The sequence below is a fragment of the Pavona decussata genome, unplaced genomic scaffold (genome assembly GCF_977016875.1).
Source record: "Pavona decussata unplaced genomic scaffold, jaPavDecu1.1 SCAFFOLD_207, whole genome shotgun sequence".
Classification (NCBI taxonomy): domain Eukaryota; kingdom Metazoa; phylum Cnidaria; class Anthozoa; order Scleractinia; family Agariciidae; genus Pavona; species Pavona decussata.
The window spans coordinates 2,935,923-2,957,725 of record NW_028145612.1 but is presented as its reverse complement, the minus strand read 5'-3'; the positions used below and the strand labels follow the sequence as shown (position 1 = coordinate 2,957,725).

The following is a 21,803-nucleotide window of genomic DNA, read 5'->3' as shown; positions in this document are numbered from 1 at the left end:
ATTGTGAAGGTTTTTAAAGCTACCTATATTACCTTTCAGTGTTGTCGATTAAGCTTGAGGTTTTAATATCCGAGAACGTTAATTGAAATAGCAGTATACTAATACGGCTTATTAACGAGAACTTCTTGTCATTAAAATTACATTTATCGTCAGCCGTCATTTTTTAAGAATTATTACAAAACACGACAATATGTTATTGCAATTTACGACGGCTCTGCTTATTACAAAACACCATAACGTATTATTGCAATTTGCAATAGGTAAGATATTACAGTTAATGACAATACTGCTAGCCGGCGATCGTTGCAACCGGAGGCTCTTGAAACACTACCGTTTTGTTTTCCCTTTTTCGTGGGTCATCTTCCTTTGTTTAGGAACCGAACCGTGATAAAAGGGATAGCTTCTCTCGCCTATGTTATATAGTCACTGTTTCAATTCAATGTCACATTAGTGGCGGCAGACGAAGTGAGAGAGTAGGAGGAGAACGGTGTGCAATCGGTTTCAAGTTTCTTTCTGAGAATTAACCAACCGAAAAGAATCTAAAACTTGGCCTTTTCCCTAATTTTAAGGTGCTCTTTTCAGCACTGTCAATGAATCTTTGTTTTCTGGCCTACATCAGAATTTTAATTACCGCGATGAACGAGAATCACTTGATGTTTTGTCACTTTCAGGCGGCGAAATTCTCCCCAGTCCCTATCGACCATAAATCGTCGTTTCCACATCAGATCTCAAGCCGGCCTAGCTGTGTTGTTAACTGTGCAATGTGAGGTTGATACCGTACGTTAAATTTATTTTCGAGAGGAAGGCTTCGACAAAACCCCGACTAGACTCCTCGCTTAATTCAACATCCATAAATTAGTTCAGTAATAGCTTTGAATCAGCTGTCATTTGGTGGTGAGAAACATAAAGGGAAGCATCCACCCCAAAACGCTTGGTTGTAGCAATTTTCTTTTGTTCAATATAAAACGCTCTCTTGTTTTTCATGCAATTGTTTCGGGCCTTCTCACTTTTTATTTTTTCTTTCGCTTCTCACATAGTCAAATGAAAAGGGTCTAAAGGGTGAAATAAAAAAATAGCGTTGTCTGCATGGAGGTAATTTGGGTGTTCTTAACTTCATGCTTATTGGCCGACACTCGTTTGTTTAATCTGCAAAGGGGAATTTTGTTTCAGTCAGATCAGTTGATGGGACAGTCTGATTTGACACCTTGCTGTTATGTTGCCCTACCAGTCTTGCCTTCGCCTTCAGTTATTGTTGGATTTTAAGGCGAGAAAATGAAGTTGGCGATGTTGTCATTGTTTCCTTCAATTGTTTTCATCGCGATACAGGTTAGTGCATCCGGGTCTTCAGTCTACACTGACTTACAAATGTTTTCTCTGGTAGATTTTTCATTGAATTGTCAGTTTATACTGAGTCAGACATTATTTTTCCTTTTCGCAGGGTTTATTTCATGGTGCTAAAGCAGCCTTCAACTGTAAGTAGATAAGCTTACATATCTTTGTCTAGCTGGTTCATCTTTATGGCATTAATTTAACCTTCGTCGTATTCAGGTTTTTCTTACTTCCGTATATCAGTGTTCCATGTATTGGCAATTTTAACTTCCTGTGTTATTGTTGTTCAGTAAGAAATTCTAGTTACCGCTCTGACTAAAAGTTAAGACTACGTACAGCAAAATGACTGTAACTTTCAGTGGAAATTTAACGACAAAAAGTATTCTCGATTTCAACTGGATTATTCCGTCTTATTTGAAAAGTGGAATCGCTTTTCATAGCCTTCTGATAACACACAATAACAAAACTTGTATACTTCTTAAAAACAGGAAAAGTAATTGTTGTTAATGGTAACCAACTGCTCAATTCGACGGAATATCTCTTTCGAGTGCCTTGATCGTTTCAAATCTTCGCAGGAAACAGTCTGCCTTGCAAAGTTTCTCCGGTATAACACTCCACCTTAAACACGCACGGCGGCAAAGACTGTCTTTTTTCTTCGTTTTTATTACTTTTATATTTTAGCGACGAAAAAAGCGAGAGTCTGCTAAAACTAGCGGCAGAAGGTAGCAATTTGTGATGGGGAAATGAAATTTCACTCCTCTGAATTCAGTGTTTCTGATCTACCACTTGAAAGCATCCAAACAGAACACACTCTTTTCGTTATCACACTGCAAATATCTCGAAAAAGGCCCAAAGACGATCGCAATAAATAGAAAAAGGGAGAACCGGCCAACTTTATTTTAGATTTATTGTCTCAATTCAGTCTCGCTGGGTGCCCGTGACATGTTGGCCGAAGAAAAAAACTAACGTGTGCTGAAGAAGAAAAATTAAACTTAGTGAAAAATACGTACGAAGGCCACAGCTCCTGGCTAGTCTAAGAGAGGAAGATGTATTGACACAATTCAAGCAACGTTACGTTTTATTCCGGCCAAAGGAATTCTGTGAGAAAAATTGGTGTTACTCCAGGAGGACCTGCGATCCTAGACCGGTCCGACCATGCAAGAAGATACTTGCTTTGCCGATAGAACGGTCTTTCAAGTAAAAATAAACTAAACACACTTACTGAAAGGAATACATTATTATTTATGCGTTTTTAAAAACTCGCACAGCAGGATACTGCGGTGTTCCGCAGATGTCTCTTCTTTTCTCTTAATGAGAATACGAGACGTCTGCCAGGAGGTCACTCGCCTGCCAGCACTGCAAGGCTCAATATGTCAACAATAGAGTGACAAATTTACATATTGGAAGTGAATGCCAACTTGCATAAATGAAAAATAAAAATAAAGAAACATTCTTTTAGACTGTTCACAGTCCCCTATTTTTCCGTGTGATCGTCGAGATCGAGCGCGTCTTACCGTTAATGGCGGCCATCTTGATTTTTAAATGTACCGAGGGGGCGGGCGTCGGGGATTATAGCTCAAGGGGGTGGGGGGCGAGAAAAAATAGAGGGACTGTGCCAACATCACTGCAACTCGCGTTCAAGGAGCGCGCTGCTTCAGCAACGTAGCCATCTGATTGGTCATTAGACAATAGAGGTTAATCTGCGTTGACAACAAGTTTGGCTGAAACTGACAAGCTGTTGACAAGTCGACAGTTCTAAAAATGGCTCTCGCGCGCGGGGGATCAATTTCAGATGTTTCGTTTTCATGCAGATAAACTGAGCGCCTTGGAGGTTTAGTTTTGAAGGACAAACAAGAAGAAGCGTTGAAAAGTTTACTGCATGGCAAAGATGTGTTTGCTATACTACCTACTGGCTTCGGGAAGAGCTTAATATATCAAAGCTTTGTCATTGCAAAAGAAATGGAGGGCTGCGTCACTGATCCGTGTTGTTTAGTTATCGTCCCGCTTCGCAGCATCGTAAAACAGCAAGTACACTACAACGATTTTGGCATGACAGCTAAAGGTTTCGAGAAATCGAGCGAAGCCTTAAAGGACATTAAAAGCAACAAATACAAATTAATCTATGCCTCCGCTGAGCAAGCTTTATCGAGCGAATTTCTCAGTTTGCTAAAGAACGACTCCTCCGAACTCAAGAAGTCGTTGTCGCCTATCGTGGTGCTGATCGTAAGAGGTGTTTTCAGAATCCAATGCTGCCTTTATAAATTCGCATATGGTACTGGCATTTCAAATTTTCAGGGCACATTTTGCGCAAACACGGGAAGACTTCTTCGTATCTTGCGGGATTTCTACTCCGACATGCTTTCCAACCAGCTCGGCTAGGGGAGTGCTGTAACTCCCGATTTCTGCGGTATTTTAAACAAATTCTCCGTGACAAAAATCAACGTAACAAAGACGACACGTATTAGAAATATCTGGCTTCTTAGCTGATGGTTTAACCGGTTTTTTGGGTGTAGAAGAAAGCGTGTTCACCGCCTCCATTGGAAAACGGTGATGTTTTGATCACGCAACATTCATGTATCAAATGTACATTTGTGTATTTTTATTTGGCATGTTTTTTTTATCAGAGGCGGAGTTTGTTGAATGGGGATAGGCGTCAAATTCCTGTCACGCCCCCTGAACGCAAGTCGCAGTGATAGTGATGTTATTACAGTCCCTCTATTTTTCTCTCCTCCTCCCAAACCGTCCCCCGCCCCCTAAGTAGACTTGATACTCCTCCCCAGGTTAGACTCGGTACGACTGAAAGTCAAGATGGCCGCCATTAACTGTAAAACGCGCTCGATCTCGACGATCACACGGAAAAATAGGGGACTGTGAACAGTCTAACATTCTTTAGTCTAATGAACTAAGAAAAAATCCTCACAACGGTAGTCGAACCCATGACCTTCCAGGTGCCTGTTAGATTCTCTACCACTGAGCTATTAGGGACTGACGTAGCAAGCGAGGCCATACAACTGGTTCAAATGTGTCAACAAGGCTCAACATGTCAACAATAGAGTGAGAAACAAATATGTGATAAGTGAAATGGCAAAAGTTATCACGCCACGAAGAACGGCGCGTCAATTACAATTTGATGGACAGTGCGAACTCAAATAATGCTTGTTAATTAGTTTGATCAAACGAAACAATTTCAAGATAATCTTGTTGCCTGCTTTCGTTGGCAGACGAACAAAATAGCCCATTTATAGAACTACTAGTCCTTCTTGGTACACCAGCGATGGTTTGCCTAAATGTACACAGACGGCGCGTTCTATTTTTATTAACAGTAGTATCGCCACTGTTACTGCAGCCTCTTACACTTATTCGCGAGTTCACACGTCATAATAACACAATAAACAGAATTCCGAAAACATTTCATCAGAACCAAAATCTTACCATACGATGGGAAAACAGAGTTGAGTAGAAAAAGGAACTCGAAGTATGCTGGGAACTGGAATAGACAATCACAATTGTTCTAATCTTAGGGCTATATTAAATGTTATTATAATTCGATGCATTTTATTCTTCCTTTTCATCGGTCGACAGCAAGCTACGTGACCTGCCATTACAAATAATGGTCTGCTCATGCGCAATACTGTTCAACTGTGTTTTTCTAGGAATAATATTCTGCACACGTGAAATTGAAACCACGCTATTACATGAAAATGGCAGACTGCTTCCCTGAGCTGTCACAGAGTGATTTGACATCTTTAGTTGATCTAAAGAACAGTGAAAATACTAAAAAATAAATAAATAAATTAATTAATTAATAAATACCCCCCCCCCCCCCCCAAAAAAAAAAGTGGCCCTCAACGTCTCTCGAGCGTATCTCAAGGAAAGAAAGGGAGATGAAGAGTCACTCGTGTCATCGAAAGACATGTTGGTAACGGTTCTGAGAAAATTTCACTCTGAAACAATAAAAAAAGAACAATGAGCTTTACACCAAAGCTTCACTTGTCGGGATACGCTTTGGCCTTCAGCGGTTCTTCAGTTCATACGTACAAGACTGATTTCATCAACTGACTCCGAGTTTTCTAAAGCCAACACAGTTTATCAAGTGGACATTTCAGAGCTTAAATGGGAAGGTAAAGCTCATACACAGTGCAACCAATAAACAAATATGACACCAAGAAACTGTATGAGGCGGAACATACGTTGTTCCCGTGCAGAATAGGTATGAGGAAGATGGACAGTAACCAACCAATTTGTGCTGGCATAGACTTGACCCGAGGTCTCCGGGGGTGTATGCAGACCTTTTTTTCGGCGACAGCTGACGACCACTCTCAGACAAAAAGTTGAATGGATGTTGGGCAAATGTTGGATTATCGGAGTGTTCAAACGGTTTCAACGCCATTCCTTATTTTCAAGAAGAAAGAAAAGGTTTAATCGATGCTGAATGAAAGTTTAAACCAATTTTAATTTGATTCAAAACTTTTTCAACAAGCTTGGAACATTTTTTTACGCTTTCAACAATTTTGAACGACCTGTTCAAACGCCTCCGACATTTGGTTCAACAACTGTGTTGAACGCATGTTCAATTAGGAAGTGTTGAAACCGTTTAAATGGGCCTTTAATAAACAAGCCCTTTGCCATAGTGTCAGCCCTGTAATCAGATTGGTTTATTTACACATAAAGCACGTAAAGTGACGTCTGCTATGTGTATTTCTACTACAAGAGATCCTACAACGAAGCGTATTCAGAACAGTTTACTTGTGCGTCGTGTGGTTTCCTGCATTCAAACGTTTCGTAATCTTAGAAAGGTCTCTGTCAGGGGTCACCTTTGCCTCTAGACCATCCGCCCTTACACGTAAGAAAAGGATCACGTGAGGATATTGCCTTTTGACACTAGGCGTACCACCCAGCAGTTAAAATATAGATGGAACGTACGTACACTGGAAAAAAAATCAGCCACTGCTTAAAACTGCTTTCACATGCTGACGTCCGATCTCACCCCACAGAAATGTAAACCGCCATGAGACTTGGTGATATGTGCGGTATATAAGAATTCATTCATTCATAAAACAATTTATAAAAACCTCCAATCATATCATACAAAAGAGGAACATCTCTTTAAGACACGCTCGTATGACCAAAAATATAACTTGAAAGTTATAATACAAGACGACCGCAGAAACAAGATGGGGAGTCCCTGCAGGCCTGTCTTTTACTTTCCTTCACCTTTAACAACTGATGCAATTTTGTTGGTCTGTGATCCGCTTTTCCAGCGACAGATCTTTTTTATTTTCCTCTCCACGGAGCAAACTGTTTCAAAAGGGGAACATCCATTGTTATATACCTGTTTCAGAGTAGCGGGAAGAATAGTCCCTCGAGTCACGTGATACCCTTGTATTACCACATTTTGGATGACACAAAATCAAAGCCATTTTTCCATTTTTTGAATTGAAGCCAAAATATTGGAAAAATGAAAATTGATATTGGTTTTTTTTATTTTTAACTCAAAAAACAGAAAAACGAAATAATACAGACAACTAAGAGAACATTTCATTTTTACATTTGTTTCTGAAAAATAGGAAAATGGAAAAATAAAACAACTAAGCAAGCTTATATTATTATTAAAATTTTCTATTTTTTGTCGAAAATAGAAAAGTGAAAAATATGTCCAGAAAGCTTTTTTGGTAATAAACTCCTTTATTCAAAAGTTTAAATGAGGTTAAAAAGGGGAAAAATAAAAAATCAACTCTAATTTTCTTTCGTTAGTTTATGTTATATTATTTTACTATTTAAAAATAAATTACAAACACTTAACATGCGCAAAAGTTGATTTTCCATTATAGTGAGGAAAATGGAAAATTGATTTGGCCGGACCGTGCACGGACCCAATCAATGTTGAATATTTTTATACATAAAATGGGGACAGGAAAATGAAAAAAAGAGGAAATAAAATGAAAACTGTAGATTGTTTTAGAAAGAAAAGTGTAGAAAAGAGTAATAGAAAACGGTGTGTATTAATAAGATATTTTTTATCTTATGGTGCTTAAGTTTTAGAGTTATAATGATAATGCATCAATCTCAATGAGCGAATCTTCGTATTTTAGAATGTCTAATAAATGCTTCTCTTAATTGTTTTCTCGAAGGATTTCTTCGACAAAGTTTTTAAATCATTAGGTACCTCATTCCAGGTCGAAAATTTGAAAACGTTTTTTGTTGCACACGAAGTCTTGAGTTCTTAAAGTTAAAGTGTTAGAAAATTCTTATGTGATGTTTATTTGTGATCTGTTATTGTGATCATCGATCATTAACTTAGATACGGCTTCGTAAGAAGGTTTCTGTTAGAATTTGGGCATTTACAAAAAGCGGAATTGCATGTTCTTTTCTATCAGTTAAGTAGATTTGACTTAATTCGCGTTCAGTTTTGGGGGACACTGTCAGTTTTGCGTTTCAGGGTTCGCGCTCGCCTACCAAGGCAAAAATGTTTCAAAATAGCGTTGTTTTCGGATACTACTTTTTTCTTAGTTTTACAGTGATACATAGTCTTCTAGGGTTTCTGTAAAAGCGGCGCGCATGCAAATATTTTTTCTAGGGCCGGAACACCCACAAAGTTTGGAATAACCTTTAAACTGTCATTTTTAAATTGACATTTTGGCTAATACCTACAGATAACTGACCAACAGAGTAAAACATGGGACTAATTTCAACGCTACATTTCATTTCAACAGTGCTGGTAAATACAAAAAAATATAGATAAATATATGGAGAAAATAATTGAAAGTACTTTTTCTCTTTGTCTAGCTGGTGTACTCATACTAAACAGTGGTGACGTACTTGAGATCAACACGACTGCTCCATCTGTTGTGAACACCAGTTGTGCTGCTTGCACTTTCAACGCATCACTTCAATACAGAAGCTCTTCACATGGTGACCATCTTGTTGCCAGTATAACGTTCAGTAGTGACATTAAGTTCAGAAGCGGTTCAACAGTTAAAGTATTTGGAAAATATGCTCTGAGTCTAACCAGTCAGAATGGGAACATTTGGATAGAAACAGATATTAACATGACCTGTAATTTTATTTATTTATTTATTTATTTATTCACCACGACATACAAACATAGAAAGTTACAATGAATAATAGACTAGGATTACAAGTACATAAGTTTAGAGTAAATAAAAAAAAATAGTAAAAGAAGTAAGAAGTGGCGAGGAGACCTCAAGAAACCCCCGGGCTTATACTGAGAGGTCTCCTCGGAGATATGTTGGGACTTAAAGACCAGTAAAGACATTGTGTTGAGATTTTTTAACATACGGTGGTGGTAAGACTATAAAAACATAACAGAGTCGGACGTTTCATGCAATTAACTGAGGAAATCAAGAAGCTTTCTTTTGAAGGTGGATAGACTAGGGGAAGACGTAATTGATAATGGCAAAGCATTCCATATTTTTGGCCCTCTATAGAGTATAGTAAATTGCTTGATATTAGTTCGGCAGGTGTGAGGTCGAAAATGAGCTGAGGTTCTGGTATCATAATTATGAATTTGACCACCAGTCGGAAATAAATTTAGAAAGGGCGAAGGCAGCAAACGTTGGTGATAGGAAAACATAAATTTTGCAATATAAAAGGAATTCACTTTAAAAATATCTAGGATATTCAGTTGTGCAAATAAAGGTGCAGAAGGTGCAAGGTGATTTGAATTTGTCATAGCTCGCACAGCTCGTTTTTGAAGAAGAAAAATGCGATTTAAGTTTGTTACATAAGTAGAAGACCAAACTGTAGTACAATAAGTTAAATAGGGATAAATTAAGGTATAATACAAAGATTTTTTAGTGTTTGATGACAAAAGGAAACGAAATCTGTACATTATACCAACGGACTTAGAGATTTTCTTGCAAATATAACTGATATGCGATTTCCAGGTGAGACCTTCATCAATATAAATACCTAAGAACTTAACTTCTGTTACTTGCTTGAGGGGTATACTGTCAAGTGAAATTTGGGAGCTCATGCGGACAGATTTTTGTTTGGGTTTAAATATAACATAATTGGTTTTCTTTATGTTAACAGAAAGTTTGTTTGATTTCATCCATAAGCTAATCTTAGTCAGTTCACTATTCATTACAGAGGCAACATGATCAGGGTCTGAATTGGAGTAAAAGATACTAGTGTCATCTGCAAAGAGCAGGCATTCTGCCAGTCTGGTTGTTTTGGGAAGATCATTGATATATAATATGAAAAGTAAAGGGCCTAATATGGAACCCTGTGGAACACCGCATCTAATTATCTGTTCGGAGGAACGGGTATCGTTGATCTGGACGAATTGGGTACGGTTGGAGAAATAACTTTTAATCCATTGCAATGCTAGTCCACAGACACCATAATGTTCAAGTTTCTCAAATAAGATTTGGTGGTCTAGCGTGTCAAACGCTTTAGAAAGGTCAAGAAAAACACCTGCCGTGATTTCATTTTGGTCAATGGACGTTGCAATTTTATTAACAAGGTAAGTTAGCGACAGCGCAGTGGAATGGTTTTTACGAAAACCAAACTGGAGTTGGTAAAAGATATCATGGCTATTTGCGAATTCTACTAGTCGATTGTGCATGACCTTTTCGAAGAATTTCGAAAAATTAGGAAGTAGTGAGATTGGTCTGTAATTAGTGAATAAATCCGGTTCATCACCTTTAAATACAGGAATCACTTTGGCAAGTTTTAGCTTGTCTGGGAATATTCCTTTGGAAAAGGATAAATTAATAATATTCTTAAGAGGTTCCGATACTACTTCAAAAGTGTTTTTGATAACATACATAGAAATATCGTCATATCCTGGGGCTTTCCCAGACTTCATGGACATACAGATTCCATTCAGCTCTTCAACAGTCGTCGGCTTCAAAATCAGAGACTCATTGATCTGATCATTCAAAAAAGAGTGGAAAGAAGAGTTCACCGGAGGTATTTTCGCTGCTAAATTAGGTCCTACGTTAGCAAAATAATTACAGAATCCATTTGCTATTTCTACAGGGTCGGTAAGAATGCTACCATCAGATCTAAATGACGAAGGAAAAGGAGGTCTACATTTACGCTTGTTGATAACTTCATTGATTAATTTCCAGGTCTCCTTTAGGTCATTTTTAGCCGAAGCAAACCTTTGGTCATAATAATGGCGTTTGGCAATTCTAATGAGATGGGTTAATTTGTTTCTGTAAGACTTATATTGTAACTCCCTCGTTGGATTAGGTGATCTCAGTAATTGTCTATACAGCTTGTTTTTCTTTCGAACAGAAGCTAATAAAGATTTGGTTATCCATGGGGAATAAGGCCTTTTACAATTCTTAACTTTATGAGGCTTCAATGGGAAACATAAATTATAAAGCCGCGAATATTCGGACAAGAATTTATTGTAAGAATCATTGGGGTCTTTATCATGTAGAAGTTCAGTCCAATCGACTTGAGAGAGGCGAGTTTTGAAATTATTTAAATTTGCCGTAGAGAAGTTTCTCACAGGTCGGTTGCCAATTCTTTTATGAACATGAACAAAAGAGTCATCAGAGACATACGCAAATACTGGTAAATGATCAGATATGTCACTTATGACAATGCCTTTTAAAACGCTAGGTGAGAAATGATTTGTGAATATGTTGTCAATTAAAGTGGCCGAGTGTGCAGTAATACGAGTTGGTCTGTTGATTAGAGGAACAAACATGTGCGAAAACAGACAATCAACAAATTCTTGAGTGGGTTCGTGGTCGGCGTATCGCAGGAGGTCCAAATTAAAGTCGCCGGTGAGGTAACAGCACTTGTCACTTCTAGAGAGTTTTGAGAGGATGTCAGTGAATTTTTCCATGAAGCCGGTTAGGTGATGATTTGGAGGGCGATAGATGACGCCTACTATTATATTTTTCCCATGGGGGACTGAAATTTCTACAAACAACGATTCAATGACATCTGGATCAGAGACATTACAGTCTGAACAAATTTTGTAATCAAGATTGTCTTGCAAATAAAGACCCGTTCCACCGCCAGATTTAGTACCACGGTGATTTGAAATAAAAGCGTATCCCGGAATATTGACTAGATCAGCAGATAGATCATTTAGCCAAGTTTCAGATACCGCAATCGCAGAAAAAGGCTTTTGCAGACGACCTAGTAGGAATTTAAACTTGTCAAAATTTCTAATTAGACTACGTGCATTCAAATGAAGTACAGAAAAATTCGGGTTGTAATGCTCAGTAGAGGCTTTAGCATTAATTTCATCTTCGACAAAATAGTTACTAGAAGTAGAACAGAATGAAAAGTTTCTGTCTGGGTCAAGTTGACTAGTATAAAAGTCGGAAGACTTCGATTGATCAGTTGGGTTAAATAAAAGACTATTTAAGCGTTCAGTGTCATAGTTTAAAGGTCCATGAGATAATTCGTATAAAACTGTGTTGAAAGAAGCATTGTCTAAGTGATTGAAAGGAAGAGATGACAGATCAGCATCGTTTGCGATCGGCATAATATTGATACTTTTAATATAAATGAGATAACTTATCTTGAGCTGGTCGGTTCAGCGAGACGCTGGAGTTCAGTGTGGTTCTTGATCTTTACTGGACGGGAAGTTGCGGATTTCCGCAGGAAGATAGAACAGTTCTTCACCCAGCAAAAACTGTAGCGATGTTCCTCTTGAAACTTCTTCGCGTCAATGAGCAATCTCTGAGTCTTCGGGGTTAAATGATCGTATACCGCAGCTTGAGATAAGGACACTTCAGTTGATAGTCCAAGGAGACTTGGAGAAACCGCTCTGATTTCTCGACGGCGATTGATAACTTGGTCTTTAACAAGCCTTCTTGTGAACTTACAAATGATCGGGGGAGAGCCTGAAGAAGCGCTTCTGGTCGGAACACGGTGGGCGATATCGATATCTTGCAGGGAAATTTCCACTCCCATTTCTTTAAATAATTTGACGCATAAAGTAGATGTATCCAAAGCAGTTTCGGGAGAATTCACTTCAGGAATCCCAACTATTTTGACGTTGTACTGATAACTATAGCGGTCAATGGCGTCGATAGCTTCGGCAATTTCTCCTACTTGCTCCACTAGACTGTTTAACTTCTTAGTAAGACCTTGAAGTTGTTCTTTAGCTTCCTTTCGGAAAGCAGACAGAGAATCATACTCCGCACTAAGAAACTCAAGACATTTAACTGACTCGTTGTCGATGTCGTCGTTGTCGTGCGAGCCGCCATTACTCTCAGATGCAGCTTGTACTTCTCTGTCAGCGAGAGAAGATTCCAAGTTCTTGAACTCATTCTGTAGCACCTCCAATTGCGCTTGTAATTTGTCGTTTTTCTTCCTGAGACTTTTAACTGTGTCTGTAGGCATTTCTGGCAAAGTAGTGTTAAGTTTTGTCGAAATACTTTGGAGCGGTTAACAACACGTCCGGAGCGGACAAGCAGTCAGTCTTATAAACCTGTGGCGAGGAGGTGCTGGATACAACATGTCTTGGTGGGTTCACACAGTCATCATCACCGCAGTCAGTGGGACTTCATGGTGAAACAGTATTTAAAGGTGAGAAGATTTTCTCTTTTCTGATGACCTCTATTTAAAAGTTTTATAATCCTTCTGCAGGCTAAAAACTGATTGTCATGAATTTGATCGATAACTGTGGTTTTTGCTAATGGTTGTATTGCAAGTTATCATGCCAAACGGTAGTAATTGAGCAGTGAACAAATCAAATCAACGATTTTTTTTAATACAACGTTTATTTTTGAAACACTTACAAAAAAAATACACGACTTAGCTTGCATGATGACGCTTACAATAGAACATTTTCCTTACATTTACAATACTTACATATAATACTTAAACACAATAAAATATTTACAATGCGATATAAGACTATGTTAGAAACCATTAAGTTAGATTAATTACAATAAATTATAGTACTTTACCTTACATCCTGCAGAATACAATAAAGAGATACCAACGATTGTTTTATATACCAAACTTCGCACTCGCACAAATTTTTAAAATTGTAACGGAAATTATTTTACTAACTAGCGTTTCCAGTGCAGCAATGCCTTTATTTTTTTTTTTGTCAAATAATAAACCGACACCGATCTATAATTTTCAAATTTTGCTGAAATTTCTGCCTTATTTTTCAATCAGATACAACATAAATCATGTCTGCTGAAGGGAAAAACGGCAGATATCGTCTTTCTTTATGTGATAATCACATTAAAAGAAATGACTTAGAAATACATGAAACAAGAAATATGAGTGATAGGAACCGACGTTTCGGTGCATCTTGCGCCATTATCAAGGTTACATAATTAAAGATAAAAAGCGGTTTGTAAAAAGGCTAAGTTGAAGCGAATTTGCATAACATAGCGGCAAGCTAATTACTACGTGCTGTAATTAGCTTGCCGCTATGTTATGCAAATTCGCTTCAACTTAGCCTTTTTACAAACCGCTTTTTATCTTTAATTATGTAACCTTGATAATGGCGCAAGATGCACCGAAACGTCGATTCCTATCAGCCATATTTCTTGATAATCACATTACATTTCTTTTCAAAAACATGCTAAGAGTCTTAACACTAAAAACACTTAAATCCGTCCTTATACAGGGGATTTTAACAGCTTCTTTTTATTTCATTGTATATTTCACTTCATAATTTCATTTCTCTCTCCTCCCCTCCCCTTGCACCTCTTACGCCAGAAAGTCATAAATGTCATTTTTGTGTTTAACAAAGTCATTTGAGGTGATCTCTTCTTACACAGGTCTTGGTCCTGGAGGTCTAACGATACGTTCGGGTCTTTCATATTTGCTTACTTATTATTGTACACTTGGTTCAAGCCATGGAGGAAGTGCTGGATCTTCTGATGTGTCAGTGTCGGGTCATCCATACGATAAGGAAAACCTAGCATCACTACTAGGTGGAAGCGGAGGCGAGTTTAAGTTTTTTCTTGTTATGAAATACTCGCATGTGAGCATTAGATAAGGTCTAGTAGCGTAACCTTAGCAATCATCTGACATGACATTTTAAGAGACAAACTGTCCATCAATAGGCCTTTGGCAACAATTGGTCACCTGATTCATTACCGCAAAACTTATAGTTGGAGCTAAATGGTTTTCAGAAATGGAAAGAGCATGTTTCAGTTACTGCAAGAACATAGTTCCGTGCAAAGACGGTTTGCATACTTGTGTAATTAAAACGTTTTGGGTGGAGATGACCAGGCCATGCCATCCATGAATAAATTTTCTACAATTAAAATCGTTTAAAAAAGGAACGGGTGCGATATCGCTGTACGAAATAGAAATAGTGTGAGAAAATTAATTAACCGTACCAGCACATTTCAAGCCATTAAACCACAGGGGAGAGATTGATTCATTCAACTGATCTTCAATAAAATAAACACAGGTACTGGAGCTTCTACAAAAGTTAGTTTCAGGGTCAAGGTCATTGAGGTTGCCAGCACGATGAATATAGTCCAGAGGATTAAAGCAAAGGCTTTGATAGCGATCACCATCAAAGTTGACAATACCACACGCATTTTCGACACTTACCAGGTTAAAAGATGCTTCATCTAGGTGACTAAATTGAAAACTATCTACTACACAGTCGGAACATAACCAATTCGAAGAATTACAGTAGGGTTAGTTGAGTTTTTACAGTGACTACAAGAGAGATTGGTTCACTGGTGGGTAATAACAATAACATATGGTGTACTATCAATGCTGATCTCACAGGTTCGTGTGTTGGAATATCCGGATTTGTTGCTGGCGGAGGAGCCATAGAACTTGTATCAGAGAAAGGATGCATCACAATAGGTTAGAAGCATTCCGGATTTTACCATAGGCAAATGAAAAAGACAATAAACGTTGTTGCTGTTTAATGCCTTTTTTAAAACCAAAAACTTTAATCTCGTACCCAGATGTTTATACGTATTCTCTCCTGAAGAGTGAGCAGATTTGGGTACGAGATTTGTTTGTAGGCAGGGAACATTACAAACAAAATTTTATTATTGGCTTTGAAATTCAAGTTGACATAAATATTCAGCTAGCCAAGAGTTACTTTGCTAGATAAAAACGAAAGTGACGTTTGGACCTCATTGTCATATTTTACTGCTGGATAGAGGGGTGGCTATGCAATAAAGACACAATCTTCTGGTGTAGACGGGGGAGATGTGCGGGAAAAGACCACTATCTATCTTGTGGTTTGGTGGGTTCTGTTCTAGTATAGTAGTTTTGACCACTTGCCTAATTTGCATACAGTTGTTCGCCGCGGTAAAACTTGACTTTCGGCGATCTCTGATCAGTTGTTCTTGCTACAGGTAATTGGTAATCTACTTTCCAAGATCTATATTAAAATCAGCCAGTTTTGTGTGTTCTGTTGTTTAAAGGCTGTAAAGAGAAAAGGAATCATTGAAGAATACTGTAATCCCCAGCACAAACTGAAGCGTTTAGCATTGATACTGTTGACACAAAGCCGGGTCATTAAGCGAACAGACTTAAAAAATCATGGAAATTTTGTGTTCAGAGCTGAATTGAAATGGTTACCTTTCTTTGATTCTCACCTAGAAAATGTCCGAAGGAAACTTTAAAATAATGTCTTCGTTTACAGTCTTGGAAAACATGAGTATTTTAAGTTGTACCCAGCATGTTAGACCCGTGCCTGTTTGATATTGTAGTCAAACCAATGGCGTTCGTTGTCCACACATTTTTCAACTCCAAATTCACTTTCCCAAGGTTTACTTCTATCTTCATATCTTATAATATCGTTTATTAAAAGAACCGGTGAACTGAAAATCATGGATGTTTCTGGCAATCTGTATACTGGAGAATGCAAAGTTTCATGACTCGAAAATGCATCACGTGCAGTCATCCACCGCGTTCATAAATACACAAATTAGGCACAGAGCACAATCCAAAATCTTTTTCCTTCTTTAAAAATAATGTATCAGGCGTTGTGCTCTTGTCTTTGCTGGACCTCTAAATTCATTTGAATGCGCTCTATAGACAGCCAATGGACGATCTTTTCCCCCATATTTTACTTTGTGTGGTAAGACTAATAAAACCAGTGACGTCACTAGACCGCTTTGGCCCTGTCATATTCTCGCAGCACCAAAACAGCACCTTCGGTCACCAAATTCCTCCCAAAAAAGTTAACTATGGTGCTGAGGAGGGTAAAAACTAATTTGTTTGGAAACCAACCCCCTTTGTGCATTTGTGCACTGTTGTCCACTACGGAGAGTCCCCTGAGACTAATCAAGTTTGAATGAATAAATGAACGCGCGTACAGTGTGTGCATTTGATGGGACGGCATGATAATCTTCTCGCCTTATTGCGAAATGGGGCAAAACCTAGCATTTTTACCAAATTAAAGAACTCTTTGTCAAATGCATCCAAAAAATGTGAAATTATTATAGCCATAGACATTTTCATGAAACGTTTAGTTTGGTTGCCACGTTAGTCTTAAGAACTTTTACAGTAGCATATCCAATGAGTATGAAGTTTTCTAAATTACAAAATGCTACCGTTTGTGAGTAACTCAGTCACTCTCCGGTCTCTAACTTTTGCTAAGAACGTTTTCAAAAAGGCCAAAATTTAATCATGCCACTGCAAGCCACTTACGGGACAAATGAGCACAGTTTTTGTGCTTGGACTAATTTATCATGGCGTGGTAATGGCGAAGGCTTGAAGTGAAAATTGTTCGTGAGTTCCATTGCCTGTATTAACTAAAACAAGACTTTGCTCCGAACAGGGGTGATGATCTCGCCTATGCAAACTCAATTTGCATTGTTAATTAATTTCCTGGGGATGAATATTAATGTATGTATAAAAGACAAACATGTGCTCTATTCAATGCACTTTGCTCTAGTCACGGTCAGTGATTGTTTGGCGTGTGTTCTTCTACAAACCCGCCTTCTTCGACGGCGTCCTTCGACTCTGTTATTCGACTGTGTTCTCCGCCTGTCCTTTTCTGCTGTACTCTATGGCTGACCAGGTTCTACATCGCCCGGAGATTCCTGTCCCGGGTTTGGTAGCGGCTGTTGACGTCCCTCCGCCGGTTTCGGCTTTGGCGGACCAGAGAGTCGAACAAGCGAACGAAGGTCAAGCAGGTCAACAAAATCTCCCTGCTGATCCGGCGAACGCTGTTGAGGTAAACGGTAGTTTTTCTTCATTAGTGGCCATTTCTAGTGTCGTTATTTCACCAAGAGTAGTCCTGTAAGTTTCGGTTTTCTTTCTTAGGAAGGTGTGGTTTCTTGCATTCCGTTACATATATTTTCTGCATGATTTTATGCATATTAGACTTTGTATTGCTTGTGTGGCTAAAGACTGTTTTGCCTGTGAGGCTTAAGGGATTTAACTGCCTCTGTGGATAAAGAGATTTAATTGCCTGTATGGTTAAAGAGATTTATTTGCCTGTGTGGCTTAAGACTGTTTTGCCTGTGAGGCTTAAGAGATTTAATTGCCTGTGTGGCTAGACACTGGTTTGCCTGTGTGGCCAAAGAGATTTAATTGCCTGTGTGGCTAAAGTTGGTTTGCCTGTGCGGCCGAAGACTGGTGTGCCTATGTGGCCAAAGAGATTTATTTGCTTGTGTGGGAAAAGACTGTTTTGCCTGTGAAGCTTAAGAGATTTAATTGCCTGTGTGGCTAGACACTGGTTTGCCTGTGTGGCCAAAGAGATTTAATTGCCTGTGTGGCTAAAGTTGATTTGCCTGTGCGGCCGAAGACTGGTGTGCCTGTGTGGCTAAAGGGATTTATTTGCCTGTGTGGCTAATAAAGACTTTGAGGATTAAGAGTAAAGAGAAAAAGAGTTAGCCTTAAAGGTTTGTGATTTTATTTCCTTGTTCTAGGAGGGGCATAACTTCGATCAAGTTTTGCAGAGTTTAAAAAGGTTGGAGGAGTCCCAAAAGGCTTCTGTGGATTCCACATTAGCAGACATCAGGCTACTTCTTAAGGCTCTGTCTTTCAGCAAGGATCAGGCGTTAGATCTTCTACTCAATCTAAAGATGGTTGCTAAGGAAACGAATCACCCTAGGGCAGGGTTTTTGATGCGGCGTTCCGTTCCCTGAGGGAGAAATCGGCGACCCCAGACGTCCAGTTCAGGAAATACCTGGAAGTCATTCTGGGTGACAAGGATCAAGAAAAGGTGTTGGACATGATGTCCAAAGTGGATAAGTTCATGAGGTTGTCTACCACTGGGTTCAATCGTGTTCCTGGGAGAGGGCGTGGCCATTCCTTCCGTTCTGTGCAGTGTTACCATTGCCGTCGTTTTGGCTAGTATCAGAGTTACTGCCCGGCTCGCCGACAGGCCTTTGGGGAAGCTGCAGGACCTCCCGTCAAGATTCGTTCGGGACAGTTTAAAATAAATACATGACGTCGTGGCTATTGTCTGACTCGGTGCATATTTTCTTTTCCATTTATTAAAGTATGCTTTTTGTAGCATCTATATCAGTGTTTCATTTGTGTCCGTCAGGGTTTCCCCTCTAGTTTTCTGTTTTTCTTTTTCGACTTTCCTAGATTGGGGCGAGTGACTCCTGTTGGCTTACCGCAATATCTCGGTGGCCAGTTGACGTACTGTTTTCAGGCGTGTGAAGTCACTCCTTCCTGATCGGGAACCCCATTTGCATGTCATTTTCCATTCGTTGATTTGGGGTTGTTCTCTTTTGTCTCTTCCTGTAGAGTCCTCCTTTCAAGAAGCTAAGATTACAAGAGCCTGTTAGTGAAAATGACTTTTCTCAGGATTTTGGTTTTCTCCTTCTGGCTTCGCAACTAAGAACGTTTGAATCTTGGGTTAATGTGAATGGGGTTCCCGATCGGGGGGAGGCATCTTGTGTCTACAATTGGAAAGATGTTTTAGTCTCTGAACCTGTTCCAGATCTGGGAAGAATTAGACTGACAGATCCAGACAAGTTCGTTGCTGGAGGTGTCCACAGGCATCCTGAAGCTTGGGAGTAAATTCTTGAAGGTCATCCTCTTGCTGCATCAATCAGTGATTGGATCCGGAATAAAGTGAACAATAGGCATTTTAGTCAACCTTTTAAGGGTGCTTATAAGGGGTTTAATTATTGCTCAGATTTTCCGCCGCAAAAGCGATTTCCAAATCATGGGTCATGTAAAAGATTTACAGAGTTTGTGTCGCAGGAAATTTTGAAGCGCACTATTACCGGAGCAGTTAGGGTGTGGGGGAAACTCGGGGTCGATAGTCCACCCCATTTGGTTTTACCATTAACAGTAGAACCTGCGAAACCAAGACTCTGCTTAGATGCTAGGTTTTTCAACTTGTGGATGAGGGATATGCCTTTTTCCCTGGATAAATTAGTCGATGTTCCAAGGTATGTCTTTAAGGGGTCCTACATGACGAACTGCGACGACAAGTCAGGTTTTGATCATGTGTTACTCTCCGCATGCTCTCAGACATATGTTGGTTTTGAATGGAAGGGTTATTGGTTTGTTTGTGTTACTCTTCCATTTGGATGGAAAATTTCCCCCTACATCTACCATACCATAGGTTTGGCGGCGTCCGGTTTCTTAAGAGCTCAAGGTGTTCCCTGTTCACTGTATATAGACGATCGTCTTAATGGTGAACTCCTCACCTCATCAGGGCCATGGTCAGTCCTCCGGGCATGTCGACAGGAGCAATTTAGACGTGACGCAGCGGCTGCCGCAATATTTTGTGTCTTATCAGTCCTCGTTTATTTCGGTTACACAATTGGTATTAGTAAATCGGTTTTCATCCCGACTACCTCACTGGAGTACTTGGGTCTTGTAGTGGACTTTGCAAAGCTATCTTTCCTAGTGCCGGAACGGAAGATTGTTTCCTGGGCATCCTTGAGAGAGCATATTTTGGCGTGTAAGAAATATGTGGATGTGAAAACGCTGCAGCGTTTTCAAGGAAAATGTGTGTCATTCTCATTGGCGGTCCCTGCGACCAAGTTGTTTATAAGAGAAATGAGTTCAGCAATTGCATCTGCGTCAGCGAATGGTCTTGTTTCGATCTCATCGGCCTCGCGAGAAGAATTGATGCATTGGCGTTTTTTAGACTCTTGGCAGAAGTTTCTTCCATGGCGAGAAGAGAAGCACTTAGGACTGACTTTGTCTACGGACGCTTCGGGATATGGCTGGGGTTGTGTCGTTCATCTGCCCTCCGGTGACCAAACTATAAGTGACTACTAGGATGAGCAACACAGGGATCTCAACATCTCTACCAAAGAAATGTTCGCTTTGGTAAACACCATAAAAGCTCTTCCCGCTAGTTTGAGGGATTGTCGAGTTGATGTTTATGTTGACAGCACTGTTCTTATTGGCGTTTGGAAGGGCCAAGGGAGTAAGAAGTCCCCTCAATTGACAAAGGCTTCTAAGGACCTGTTCTACGCGCTATCTGATCGCAATTTTCAGCTTAGCCTGTTCCATGTCAAGTCTAGTGAAAACCAGGCAGATGGTCCTTCACGTCGCTTGTCAAAGTCAGATTCAAAATTGTCGGCTAGGGCATGGGCCTTGGTGGAACAATCATTTGGGGGCACATGTGGGCACTCATTTGACCTTATGGCCTTGGATTCCAGTGCGGTAATTGGATCGGATGGAAGCCCTTTGCCACACTTTACACCTTTTTCAAGTCCACGTTCGTGAGGCGTCAATTTATTAACTCACGATTTTGCGTGCAATGTCCAATATGTCTAATCCATATGTTTTCCCTCCCTTTGAATTAGTTGGTCAAGTTTTGAGGTTTTTGTATGGCTTCCAGATCCCATTCACTGTAATCGTCCCAGAGATCTGTCCACATCTTTTTCGGTGGCCTGAGCTGACGGCTCGTTCTTCCTCTAAAGTTTGCCTTGGTACGAAGGGTAGTTTCGGAGTCCTTCTGGCACCGTCCAAGTCTGGCTATAAATCAGCGCCTTGTCCGTTTAACCTTTGGGCTTGTAGAGTATTGTCTTGATTCTTTGAGTGATTTTCTCGTTTTTTGTTTTTTACAGCCGCTTCATAGAGTTCCGAAGCTCTTTACTCCGTCAGTGGCTTGTCCTAGATGCTCTCATGCCAATGATGAGCAGTTTCGGTTTTGTCGACAATGTGGCTATACCAGGGGTTGTGCTTATGTTTCCGAGGTCGTATCGTAAGCCAAGAAAGTCAAGATTGATGAGGAAAACATTGCTCAGCGTTTGGATCAGTCATCACAACAGCGGGATCCTCGCGTTATGTCAAACAAAAGAGTGCTCTAGAACGGGAATTTTCTATATTCTTGCATAATCTTGTAACTCCAAAATCCCTGGCTTCAGCTCTCCCAGCAGATGTGATAGCTTTTCTAGTTTGGAAAGATCGTGGGGGAAACACAGGTTCACCTTTCAGAGTGCCCAAACTTCTCACATCAGAGAGTTGGCCAGGGTGTTTGTCAATGTCCTAAGAGACTGGCCTTTAGGACTATGGACTCCCTCATAGGGAAGCTGCGGGCAATTTTGTGGAACATGGAAGGGGTTCCGAATGGCAGTCAGTGTTGAATATTGGTAATC

At 39.7% G+C, this 21,803-nt stretch overlaps 2 protein-coding genes and 1 pseudogene across 3 annotated transcripts in view; all 3 read left to right on the top strand.

Moving 5' to 3' along the window:
• Window positions 1-1,038: 1,038 nt before the first annotated feature.
• On the top strand, window positions 1,039-10,438 carry LOC146460916 (uncharacterized). Its single transcript, XM_085087643.1, has 4 exons — window positions 1,039-1,326; window positions 1,439-1,472; window positions 8,116-8,385; window positions 10,428-10,438. The coding sequence occupies exons 1-4, from the start codon at window positions 1,273-1,275 to the stop codon at window positions 10,436-10,438; spliced, it is 369 nt and encodes a 122-aa protein (XP_084943769.1). The 5' UTR covers window positions 1,039-1,272.
• Window positions 10,439-15,046: 4,608 nt separating this feature from the next.
• Window positions 15,047-21,803, top strand: part of LOC146460914 (polycystin-1-like protein 2) — a 47,327-nt pseudogene continuing 40,570 nt past the window's right edge. The window contains exon 1 of the transcript XR_014857560.1: window positions 15,047-15,123. The product of XR_014857560.1 is annotated as a polycystin-1-like protein 2 (transcript). The remainder of the gene's footprint in view (window positions 15,124-21,803) is intronic.
• LOC146460915 (uncharacterized) lies at window positions 17,097-18,544 on the top strand. The gene is made up of 2 exons (XM_085087852.1): window positions 17,097-17,455; window positions 18,153-18,544. Exons 1-2 carry the CDS (start codon window positions 17,288-17,290, stop codon window positions 18,369-18,371), a joined length of 387 nt encoding a protein of 128 aa, XP_084943978.1. The 5' UTR covers window positions 17,097-17,287; the 3' UTR covers window positions 18,372-18,544.

Coding starts and splice junctions, on each gene's coding strand:
- LOC146460916 (XM_085087643.1), top strand. CDS start 1,273: ATGAAGTTGGCGATGTTGTCATTGTTTCCTTCAATTGTTTTCATCGCG. Junction 1,327..1,438: donor TTGTTTTCATCGCGATACAG/GTTAGTGCATCC, acceptor TCCTTTTCGCAG/GGTTTATTTCATGGTGCTAA. Junction 1,473..8,115: donor TGCTAAAGCAGCCTTCAACT/GTAAGTAGATAA, acceptor CTCTTTGTCTAG/CTGGTGTACTCATACTAAAC.
- LOC146460915 (XM_085087852.1), top strand. CDS start 17,288: ATGGCTGACCAGGTTCTACATCGCCCGGAGATTCCTGTCCCGGGTTTG. Junction 17,456..18,152: donor ATCCGGCGAACGCTGTTGAG/GTAAACGGTAGT, acceptor TCCTTGTTCTAG/GAGGGGCATAACTTCGATCA.